The 11,714-nt window shown below is 39.7% G+C and overlaps 1 protein-coding gene and 1 non-coding gene across 2 annotated transcripts; one reads left to right on the top strand and one right to left on the bottom strand.

Moving 5' to 3' along the window:
- Positions 1 to 486: 486 nt before the first annotated feature.
- On the bottom strand, positions 487 to 559 carry TRNAE-CUC (transfer RNA glutamic acid (anticodon CUC)). The gene has a single exon. It is a non-coding gene; the product is annotated as a tRNA-Glu (tRNA).
- A 573-nt stretch (positions 560 to 1,132) lies between these two features.
- On the top strand, positions 1,133 to 11,577 carry LOC116247671 (protein TPLATE). The gene is made up of 7 exons (XM_031619915.2): positions 1,133 to 2,422; positions 3,115 to 3,711; positions 5,362 to 5,726; positions 6,680 to 6,983; positions 9,209 to 9,331; positions 9,454 to 9,912; positions 10,557 to 11,577. The coding sequence occupies exons 1-7, from the start codon at positions 1,292 to 1,294 to the stop codon at positions 11,043 to 11,045; spliced, it is 3,468 nt and encodes a 1,155-aa protein (XP_031475775.1). The 5' UTR covers positions 1,133 to 1,291; the 3' UTR covers positions 11,046 to 11,577.
- Positions 11,578 to 11,714: the final 137 nt, after the last annotated feature.

Here is an 11,714-nt window from a genome sequence, read left to right as displayed (position 1 = left end):
CCCCTTCAAACTTAAATCTGATTTTTTCTTAATATGAAAAGATAAAATAAGAATCTTACATGTAGATCTTTTTGCACATCAGGAAAAGCATGTCACAGTAGATCAAGTCTATAGATTTCAAATCTTGGAGTAACCAAACGACCCCTTAGGAATTATAAAATCCGGATCATAATGAACATGCATGAATGAAGCTATTATATCTCTTTAACATGAACACAACTTTGTACAATATAATATGCTTCCTAAATTCGGATCGACCAAAGGCTGGTTGAGCTTGACGCAGCACGAACATAGCACGTTTGCATAAATGCCAGCTTGTATCGATATTGAACCTTGACTCATGTAACAGGCAGACCGAACTCAAGCCACTTTTGAACAAGTTCAGCTTGTTTCCTTAAAAGGGAGGACAAAGAGGTTCGTTAGGAAAGGCGGACTTAGGATGCACATAAAATTTTGGTTAAACCACTTAAAAAAAGGGGAAAAAGATTCCGTTGCCGGGACTCGAACCCGGGTCTCTCGGGTGAGAGCCGAGTATCCTAACCAACTAGACTACAACGGATTGCTGGCACACCTTCTCGCCTTTTTTTAATTAAGTGTTTGCAGTTTCTCATCCCTCAAATTTTCATTGTCTTGTAAGCGGCATTTTTTTAAAAACACAGATATTAAATGGGAATGTAGAGATAGACTTCAGTACTCAAACAAGTCATAAATTTCAAATACCACAAATATGAATATTCAAAAGTTAAGATTGCTTATTGTCACAATATATTTCAAAGGACATGAATTTTTCTCTTGAATTTGTTGCTAACAGCTGGAAGAATCAATTTCTTTTAAGAGTTTTTTTTTTATCAATTGTTCAACAAATCTGTTTAACTCAATTGTTCAAGAAAGTACTTAAAAAGAGGAGGAAAGGTAAATAAAAAGAAAGAGCCCAAATTGAGAATTTGTTGCTGACGTGACGGCTGGAAGAATCAGAAGATGCACTTACCGCTGAAGTATAAAATGTAAGGGACGTCGTTGTTAATCGCAAAAGTACAGGCATGAATGTGTCAATTACCTATAAATCGGGGTTGCATTGGAAAACGCCCAACCAGACTGATGCTGCTCTTTCTTGACAAAGTGCTTGGCGCTCAAAAACAATACCAGTTCTTCACTTCTGACCCTCCGATCGTCACCAGCCAAAATTTCTTCCCCAGCAGCTGCCGGAAAAGTGAAATGCATCGGCATCCTCTTCCTGGATCTGCTCTTATCCATTGAGAGAGAGAGAGAGAGACAGAGATAGAGAGAAAGGATGGACATACTGTTCGCGCAGATACAGGCGGACCTCCGGTCGAGCGACGCCTTGCGGCAGACGGGGGCTCTGTTGCAGGCCCTTCAGCAATGCGCAGCCGGGAGAGACATCTCCTCTCTTGCTCGCTGCGCCTGCGAGGAGATCATCGCGTCCCCAGCCTCGGCCGTCTGCAAGAAGCTGGCCTTCGATCTCGTCCGCTCCACCCGTCTCACTCCTGAACTCTGGGACATCGTCTGCAGGGGCCTTCGCAACGACCTAGACTTCCCGGACCCCGACGTTGCCGCCGCCTCCATCTCTGCCCTCGCGTCCGTTCCTTCCTACCGTCTGTCTGCCTTAATTCCGGAGTGCACCAAACAGATCTCCGCCGCCCTAATCTCTGATAGCCCCACCCTGCGCCGCTCCACCACCGAAACCTTGGGCTGCATCCTTGCCCGCGACGATCTTGTCACCCTCTGTGAGTCAAATGTCAACCTTCTCGACCGCGTCACGGGCTGGTGGCGCCAGATCGCCGCTAACATGCTCGACGCCTCCGACGCGGTCTCCAAGGTGGCCTTCGAGTCCGTCGGGCGCCTTTTCCAGGAGTTTTCCTCCAAGCGAATGAGCCGCCTCGCGGGCGACAAGCTCGTCTCCAGCGAGAATTCCCTCGCGATCCGTTCCGGCTGGGTCGCTGCCATGGTTGTGTTCGTTTGGGCCAAGCGGAATCAGCTCACGGCCAGGTCCCTAGTCCTTCCGGTCGAGAGCTTCCGCGCTAGCGTCTACCCGATTGTCTACGGCGTTCGTGCTGTTGCCTCTGGTGCATCCGATGCCCTTAAGAAACTTTCCAAGAGCGGGGGAGAGGCCAAATTGGGGACTGCAGATCTGGACTCTAACGCCGAAAGGGTCGTCGGTGTCTCGGATGTTGTTTCCCACTTGGTTCCTTTCCTCACATCTTCATTGGATCCGGCATTGGTCTTCGAGGTTGCGATGAATCTGCTCTCCCTAGCTGACGTGCCTGGAGGAAAGCCTGAATGGGCGTCGATGTCGATAATCGCCATCCTCACCCTCTGGGATAGACAGGAGTTCTCTTCTGCGAGAGAGAGCATTGTTAGGGCCGTGGTCACCAACCTTCATCTGCTTGATCTTCACATGCAGGTGCGGTTCGTTTTTCTTTTTTGTCTTTTACCTTTATCGGACCAGGTTTCTTTTTTCTCGTTTACTTGAATTGTCAGTCTTTTACCCTCTCTTTGGGGATTTGAAGAAAAGGCTGGTGGTAGTTCTGAAGAAGCTCTTCAGTGTCACGCGTCAACCGCGTCCTTTTAGGAATGCTTGTTCTCTCTTCTAATATTACTCAATGTAATCGTGCTACCACTGCTTGATCTTTCTTGTTAGTGTCCTTTGAAATGTAAACTCTGGTAGCTGATTAATTTTACTTCAGATACTAGCAACTCTGCTAGCTAGGAACTACGTCAGCCTAACAAGCAAGAAGTTCATCTGCGAAAGTTTCTTCTCATCAGCACCTCCTCGTAAGAGCACCACTTTTCACGGAGGTGGTTCTTTTCTTTCTTTGTGTATTCTACTGTAGTCTCGAAGAGGCCTCTGAGTTCTGAACCTTGATCTCTCTACTTGTTTCTGTTCTAGTGCTTCTTTCTCAGTCAATTCATATATTGTAATTGTGTGTTCTCTTTTGCTATTATTATTATGAATACATGAACTGCTATCCTAAGTTATTGATTGATCAAGATCCGTGCTCGGTACTGTAGCATATATCAACTCAATTAACTTATTCACATTAGTATGTAGTTCATAATGTTATTTGTCCTGAAGTTAATTTCATTTATTTTCAGGTCTCATTGTTTAAAAGGTTATTGGTAATGGTTAGAAATTTAAGGGCAGAATCTGACAGGATGCATGCCCTAGCTTGTATTTGCCGTACTGCCCTTTGTGTTGACCTTTTTGCTAAGGAAAGTGTAAGAAGAGGTCAGAAACCTTTGGCTGGAACTGATATTGCATCACTTTTTGAGGATGCTAGGATAAAAGAAGACCTAAACAGTATTACTAGTAAAAGTTTGTTTAGGGAGGAACTGGTGGCTTCTCTTGTGGAAAGTTGTTTTCAGCTATCTCTTCCACTTCCTGAACAGAAGACTTCTGGTATGGAGAGTAGAGTTATTGGGGCCTTGGCCTATGGAACTGGTTATGGTGCACTAAATTGGACAGAGTCTGCACTAGAAGTTGTGGAGGTTTGTAGACCATGTGTGAAGTGGGATTGCGAAGGACGAACCTACGCCATCGACTGCTATTTAAAATTGCTTGTACGACTCTGCCATATTTATGATACCAGGGGAGGAGTAAAAAAGGTCAAAGATGGAGCTTCACAGGATCAGATTCTAAATGAAACCAGGTTACAGACACTGCAAAGAATTCTTGTAAAAGATTTGCGTGAGGTCAGTTTACTGATAAGTATTGTAAGAATCATAATCATATGATTTTTTGTTGATTATGGTCACATTGCTTGATATGATAACCATGATTTCTTGTTTAACTTTTTATGAATTGCTCTGTTTGTGATATCAACACATATGCATATGAGGAACGCCGGTGCATATGTGCCTGTTGTGGTTAAACTATCAATAGTATCCATTTGGGTCATCTTAAGTTTTTTTTCTGTGCTATCTAGTTAATTGATTTTGCTTATCTTTTGTGGGAGATGAGTATGGTTATAGCAATAAATTGAGTAAGGAAAGTAGGTGAGATTGGGGCAGATTCAGACATGGTTCTAGTGTCTGTAAACAGATAGTTCAAGATATGATAATTTGGGGATTTCAAGTGAGATTGTGGACCAGAGGTGCCTGCCCCTTGCTCAAGCTGATGCATGCTAAGACCAGGGAGGTAGAGGAATGGCCTTGGGCTTGGGGGTTGATGAAGTGTCTCAGCCCAGGTGGTTTTCCCCAAGTAAAATTAAAAAAGGAAAAAAGTGAGATTATGGAGATTAGAAGTATAAACAAATGGTCATAAGGTTTAGGAGATGTATAACTCAGACACCATTTGGAGATTTTGTTGAAAATTTTGAAGAAATTTGGAGGCCTCTCTTCCCTAGAGGACTCCTTCTCTCTCTGTCTCTCTCATGTGCATTCGACTCTATCCCAGTAATCAAATTACTTTTCATGTGGAAGCATTTGGTAGTCATTCTGCCATGACCTCCATTGTACTCTCTCTCTAGCAAGCATGTGCAACTATATCCCTACTGAGGTTAAGCACAAATTCCAGTAAACAAAATAGCATTTGTGAGGTAGTATTTGCTCATTATTCTGTCATAACCGCCATTTTATGTACTTATAAGGTTTTCTGATGTACCATAGGCTTCATGTCTTGCAGATGACATTTTGCAATATAACTTTTTCATCCTTTCTTTTTTGTTCTATAGATTTCTCAATATCTTGTGTTTGTTCAAGCACTGTACTTGTCTGCATATTAGGTATTTTTCAATTCAGCCCTAATGTAGTGTTCCTCACTTATTTCAAAGTGAATGTAGTAATACTGTAATAGTTTTCTTGTATGAAGATTTGCACAGATTGATCATGTAAATGTGAATGCTTCAATTATTGTGTCCCCTTGTTTCATAGTACCTCATAAAAACAATATGATATATTTGATAAATTGCCAAGATACAGCAAAATCATCTTGCTTGAGGCAAACAAAAGAAAGGTGCCCTAAACTTTTTTCATAATGAAAAAAAAAAAAAAAAAAAAAGGACAGCAGAGCTATTTGGTCATATCCTTTGCTTTGCTGCTTTAGTTCTTTTTCCTTGCCTTAAACTGATGGAGATTGTAAACTTTATGAGTTTGAACATTTAATTTGGCAGGTTTTGATATTTCATGAGTCAACAACTGTTAGCCTAAAAATTTTTTAGACTTAGATTTATTCTCGATCAAAATTCTAATGTTTAAGATTATTTGATTCTCTTTTCCTCATGCAAAGGCATTTATTTTTCTTCTGGTCCTATTACCTAAATAACAACTTATGATTTGTAGGTAAATTGCATTTCCAATGTATGGTTATTATGGTAACAGTTTATTTTTTTCCTATCTTATTAGGTTAATACTTCACGAATATGTGCACGTCTCCTTTGGGCTATAGCTGAGCATTTTGACCTTGAAGGTCTAGATCCCCTTCTTGCTGATGACCCGGAAGATCCATTGAACATCCTGATATCAAATATTCATAAGGTATTGTTCAACATAGATTCATCGGCAGCGACTACTACAAATAGACTTCAAGATGTGCAAGCAGTTCTACTGTGTGCAAAATCTTTAGGATCTCGTCATCCTAGAGCAGGGCAACTTTTGACAAAAGAACTTGAGGATTTTCGGAGTAGCAATGTAGCAGATGCTGTCAGCAAGCATCAGTGTCGTCTAATATTGCAGACCATTAAGTACATAACTAACCACCCTGAAAGCAGGTATGCTGCATGATGCTCTAGTTGGTAGGATTTTGGTTGTCATTTAACCATTTCACTACTGTTTATCTTTGACTATTCTAAAAATCCGATTAATTGTCATTACCATGAATTCTTATTATAAAGACAGAAATAAGTTTGATCTTTGTGAGTTTGTGATCTTGAATTTTTTATATGATTTTTTTTGCTTGTGTCTTTATTCAGTAAAGTGAATACCTTGATCATTTTTCGTCCAAGTTCTTTGAATGTATAGACATATTCTGTATATCTGATGTGCTAACTTTGTACATTATGGCATCTTATCTTGGGTTTAATATTGAATTAATGTCTTTGAGATAGGAGAGAAACTTTACCTCTCATCATGTGGGGTAGTATCTTAGAAGGTGTATGTTGAACCTCAGGCTGCTTCCCTCCCTTAACCAAATGGGTGCTGAAAGTAAAACAGAGACTTTCTGAAAATAGAAAATTTATGCGTGCACATGAGTCATGCACATATTCTTTTGTTCTTATAATTATAAAGATAATTTCTGCAGTGGAGCTGTCAAGCATGCACTTGTCAGATATTCTTAAATGTTACTTGAAAACAGAAGACCTAGTTCTTCAACTGGATTTTATTTATGTTGATTGTTGGGTTGTTGGTCTCCCTGCATTTCATTATAACATAACATATGTAGGTCCATATTTCTTTATGTTTGTCTTCCCTATCTATTCATGTGCTCTGTTGTTATATAAGTGGTGGTTTCCCACAACATTTGTGTTTCAAATTTTCAATAACAGTTTTTGCATTCAATTAAGCATTGAGTTGATAGAAATTAATTTTTGTCTTCATTGTTCTGGCCTTACATGATAAGAGTTCAAGTTTTTTCTTAATGGTATCAAGTATCTATAGCTTTACTTTTGGTAGCTTATGTATGTGCTTTAACATACTCTGGTGGTCTATGTTTTGCTTTGTACAGGTGGGCAGGAGTTGGTGAAGCGAGGGGAGATTATCCATTTAGCCATCATAAGCTTACTGTACAATTTTTTGAAGCTTCTGCAGCTCAGGACCGAAAGCTAGAAAGCTTGGTTCATAAGGCCATCCAGGAGTTGTGGAGTCCAGATCCAAGTGAGCTTATGCTTTTGCTAACGAGGGGCATTGACTCTGCTTTTCTAAAGGTGCCACCTAGTGCTTGTACCCTAAGTGGCAGCAGTGATCCCTGTTTCGTTGAAGCCTATCATCTATCTGACTCAGTTGATGGAAGGATTACTCTTCACCTAAAGGTTCCATCAAGCTCTCTCGAAGTTGCATCATCTCACGTTGCTGTCTCGTTTTTCATGCAGATTGTAGTGTATATAATAGTGGCCTTGGAACTATTGCATCATTTTTACTAATTGCAATTCAATGCCATTAGTACTCACTGTACAAAAAAATGCCAAATTGGCTGGAAATCATGTTCAAGTTCTCATGAACAACAGATAATTTCTGTGTCTGAGTCTATCTTTGGCACTTTAGCTCTCAGAACTTGTGGTTATGTCTAGCTTTCCGTTTATGCTCTTATGCCTCTAAAATTCCAGTAGCCTTCATGGCCTACTGCTGGAAAAATGTCCTTCTGTTGAGAAGGTTGGATGACAGAATTAGTCACTGACTCCATGTCAATGACAAGTAATTGCAAATTACTTTGTACTTTCTATTCTGAAGGTAATAAGGCAATCATTTCCATCCAATGTGGATGAATATCTGCCCCAAATGGAACAGTACAGTTACTTGCTACAAGGAATGAAAATCAAGTTGCTATGACTTTTCTCCCATGGTGATCAACTTAGAATTTGTTTCAACATGGAAACACTCTTCTGATTGGTATAATCATGTTAAGTGTCAGTCTATGCATTATTTCTGTTTGTGATGTTGTTGTGGTTGTGGTCTGTGTTGCATGTGCTCTGCAGTCTTTGATGTGACTTTTCTCCCATAGTGACCAACTTAGGATGATTTGCTTCAATATGGAAGGCACTGTTCTGATTGGTATAATCATGTCAAGTGTCAGTCTATGTATTATTCTGTTTGCAATGTCTATGTGGTCTTTTGCATGGATGCTCTGTATTCTTGCATGTTTATAGCTAATTGGTATCATGTAACAATATATGTTTATATTTTTTTTTAGTAGTAAAGTAGGTTGTTTTAAAAGATCTGATCTGAAATTAGTCTATACGTGAGTGTGGTACCAGGGAGTAGCATCGGTGCACACAGGTCCTTAGGAATCATGAGAGACTGATACTAGGGATATCTTGGAATATCTGTAAGAACTTCTTAGTTATTCATACTCCATATGCTAACAGATCCATGTTAGTATTATGTAGTAATGCATCATACAAGGATATTTTTTTGCCAGTTGAATCACTCAGTGTGTGAGGAGGGCTTCAAGCATGGCAAATTTTGTTAGCCACTTTTTGCTGGCACTGTAATTTTAATATTTCTTAGTTGAGCCTAGATTTGTCCTTTTTGGAGTATGATATGAAGTTTGAGGAATGAATTTTCACATTTGCCAGCTTTTCTCTTTAAAATGCATTCTAAAGGGTGATTCTTTCTTAACGTGAGTGTTGTCAATGACAAAGATGGTCCACAAGTTGTCGCTAGATATTAGACAAAGGGGAGCTTTGGTGCCTAATGGCTATGATGTTTGGCTTAGAAGGCTACTTGGTATGAGCACAACTCCTGAAGTTTCAATTACACTTCAAGCAATTCTGAGCTCATCAGTTGTTACCACAGCCACTTATATCATTCTCTGCAATTCCTTAATAAGGTTTTACTTATAAAATTTTTGGGAAAGTCTGTCAAAAAATATTTGGCAAAAAACATAAATTCTTCTAAAATATAAAAGAAACTACAAAATCAAAAGTACATAATTTAGCAGCATGTAAAAAAAGTTTCTTCAAGAATCTTGCCAAATGTTGTGATATTTTCATAGTTGCAATAGTATCTAGATTTATAATTTTGAGGGTATTTTTGGACCTATACTGATATTTATTGGTTGCTGTAAATTTCAAATATCTTGAAGATAATGGTTGCTGCAGTTGTCACATCAAACATTATGGATGTAATATTTCTTGCATTAGTTCTTTCAAAAATAGTAATATCAGATTGGCCACTTTAAGTTGTTTTAAAATGTCCTTTAGTTGCAGTTGTGGCCACGATCATAGGCTATAGCTTTAAATCAAGTAAGTTGTAACTTTAATAGATTAACAGAACAAAGAACTAAATGAAGATGGTCGAACTCAAAGATGATCTTGACCTATTCTTTAATATAGAAAAAATCCATAATTATCATTATATCCAGGTTCTCAGCAGGAACTCTAGGTTAACTTGTATGAGCTGATAAGATATGATGACTTGTATGTGCCTGCGTCCCTTTCATTCCAGCATTCTAGTCCGAAATCTGTTGGATGATAATGCTGCGTATTTGTTGTCCTGTTGTTATGAACCAGTATGACATTTTCTGCAACATCTTCAGGTTCTCAATTTGACTGAACTGGAGCTTAACAGAGTTGATATCCGAGTGGGGCTTTCAGGTGCATTGCATTTTATGGATGGTTCTCCTCAAGCAGTGAGGCAACTGCATCATCTTGTCTCTCAGGTTTGTATTTTCATCACTTTAATTATCCATTTTACATAATCCAGATGCCTCCCGGTATACATGTATATCATGATAGTTTAGTAACCAAGAAGGTGTTGCTTACTGACACCATGCTCCTGCAGGATCCAATCCTCTGCAGTGTAACTGTTGGTGTTTCCCATTTCGAACGCTGTGCTCTCTGGGTCCAGGTTTTATACTATCCATTTCATGGAAGTGGAGGTGCAGGCGACTATGATGGTGACTATCCAGATGAGGACCCTTCTCAAATCATGAGACAGAAGAAGACATTAAAGCCAGAGATTGGAGAACCAGTTATTTTACGTTGTATGCCTTACAAAATTCCTTTGACAGAACTCATGCTGCCCCATAAGTGTTCTCCAGTTGAATATTTCCGCTTATGGCCGAGTTTGCCTGCCATACTAGAATATTCAGGTGGATACACATACGAAGGGAGTGGTTTTAAAGCTACTGCTGCTTTACAGACTGGGGCTCCTCCTTTCCTGAGGGGGCTGAAGTCGCTTTCTTTAAAGCCTTTCCACCAAGTTTGTTCCCATGTTCTCAGGACTGTTGCAGGATTTCAAGTAAGTTAAACACTTGTCTTCATTCTCTTTCTTATCTGGTTTTACCCTTCAGTTCTTCATCTGTTACCTAGTGCTTTAATGTTTTTTTTTTGTCCTGTAAGTTGTACCTTTTAATCATTTTTCTGTGTTATCAAATCGGTGTTAATCAATCTGCTGATTAGAATTGAATTGAACTTCTTGACTTTTTATTGTACTTTTTTTAAATTTGCTCTTTGTTTTGGTTAAAATATATTTTTGAATCCAATTCGAAAACAATTTCAATTCAGATCCATTGCAGCCATTGAAAGATTGAACCGTTCCTTGTGCCTTTTCAGGCAAGTGCTAGAGAACCTTTTTTTCCATTTTAATAATACAAGGACAATTCCCATGGTCTTCAATTCCAAAATCTTTAGTTCTGAGTGACTCATACCATCCGTCAATCTCGTTTTGGTTGGGGTTGAATAGGACACGGGAATCACTTTAAGATTTTAACCATTGGATCTTTGGAAACAAGTCCCTGTATCCGTAGCTTGACTACCAGGAGCAGAAGGGCAGATGCGCGATCACTCCACTCGTGCATATTTGTTTTATATATGAGTTTTTTTTTTGTACTTCTCAAGAATCTCTACTCTTTGAATTTTATTGAGGGAGATGTGATTTTACAGCTCTGCTATGCTGCCAAGACCTGGTACGGTGGATTTGTGGGTATGATGATATTTGGTGCCAGTGAAGTAAGTAGAAACGTAGACTTTGGGGACGAGACTACTGCAATGCTGTGCAAGTTTGTGATAAGAGCCTCTGATGCTTCCATAATAAAAGAAATAGGTTCTGATTTGCAAGGCTGGTTAGATGACATTACGGATGGGTGCGTTCAATACATGCCTGAGGATGAAGTAAAAGAAGCAGCTATTGAGCGATTAAAAATCTCAATGGAAAGAATAGCAATACTAAGAGCAGCACAACCTCCACCTCAACCTCCCAAGGATAGTGATGATGATAATGAGAAAGAAAAGGAAGACGCTGAGAAGAAGCCTAAGGAACCTTCAACTTTATCAGAGTTGACGGCAGAAGAACAAGAACACCGTGCCCTTCAGGCAGCGGTTTTGCAAGAGTGGCACATGTTGTACAAAGATAGAGCAACTAAAGTTCATTAAGAAACTTCAAGGGTCACTTTCTGTTGTAGTTCACATTTCCTTCTCTATATTCGTAAGCTTATGGTGCTTCTTGTTCTTGCTGTCTGAAGATGGATATCCTGCAAGTGGTGCAAGCGAACCTACGGTTAGTCACTCGCCGAGTTTAAGTGTGCATCTTCAAACAGCTTGTGCTGCTTAATGCACTTCTGATTGGCTGTGTACATTCAGATCAAGAAAAACTCTTGGGCTTCCAGATCATAACAGATGTATAAAGAACCAGATGCTGCCCCTTGCGGACCATTGTCTGCTGGTCGGCTAGTTCTTCGAACAACTGTCCCTAGTTGTCCCTATTCTTTTTTTTTTTTTTCCCACTCCATGTGAAGTCCCATCCCGTATCTAGAGAGGTTTAAGTATATTCTTGTTTTCCAAGTGATGGTTCAATGGGTCCCTATTTTGTTACTTTTGAGGTGTACCTGGTTTGTCGGCCGTGGCTAGGCCTGCTCTTGGTCTTTGTTTTTCTTAATTTTCCTCGTCTAAACGGATTGCTTCTCTATCTCTCTCTCTCTCCCTCTCCCTCTCAAGGAAGATCGTCATCAGCATTTATTCTCCTCGGATGCTCGCCATTGTCATGAATAAATACAGGGGGCTCCTTTCATTAATCACATCGACCACTGAACCATAACTCCATCA

The sequence above is a fragment of the Nymphaea colorata genome, chromosome 2, assembly GCF_008831285.2.
Source record: "Nymphaea colorata isolate Beijing-Zhang1983 chromosome 2, ASM883128v2, whole genome shotgun sequence".
In the NCBI taxonomy this organism is placed as follows: Eukaryota; Viridiplantae; Streptophyta; class Magnoliopsida; order Nymphaeales; family Nymphaeaceae; genus Nymphaea; species Nymphaea colorata.
The sequence above is the reverse complement of the archived record's forward strand: the minus strand, read 5'-3'. Positions and strand labels throughout refer to the sequence as shown.

Coding starts and splice junctions, on each gene's coding strand:
- LOC116247671 (XM_031619915.2), top strand. CDS start 1,292: ATGGACATACTGTTCGCGCAGATACAGGCGGACCTCCGGTCGAGCGAC. Junction 6,984..9,208: donor GGATTACTCTTCACCTAAAG/GTTCCATCAAGC, acceptor CAACATCTTCAG/GTTCTCAATTTGACTGAACT. Junction 9,332..9,453: donor TGCATCATCTTGTCTCTCAG/GTTTGTATTTTC, acceptor ATGCTCCTGCAG/GATCCAATCCTCTGCAGTGT.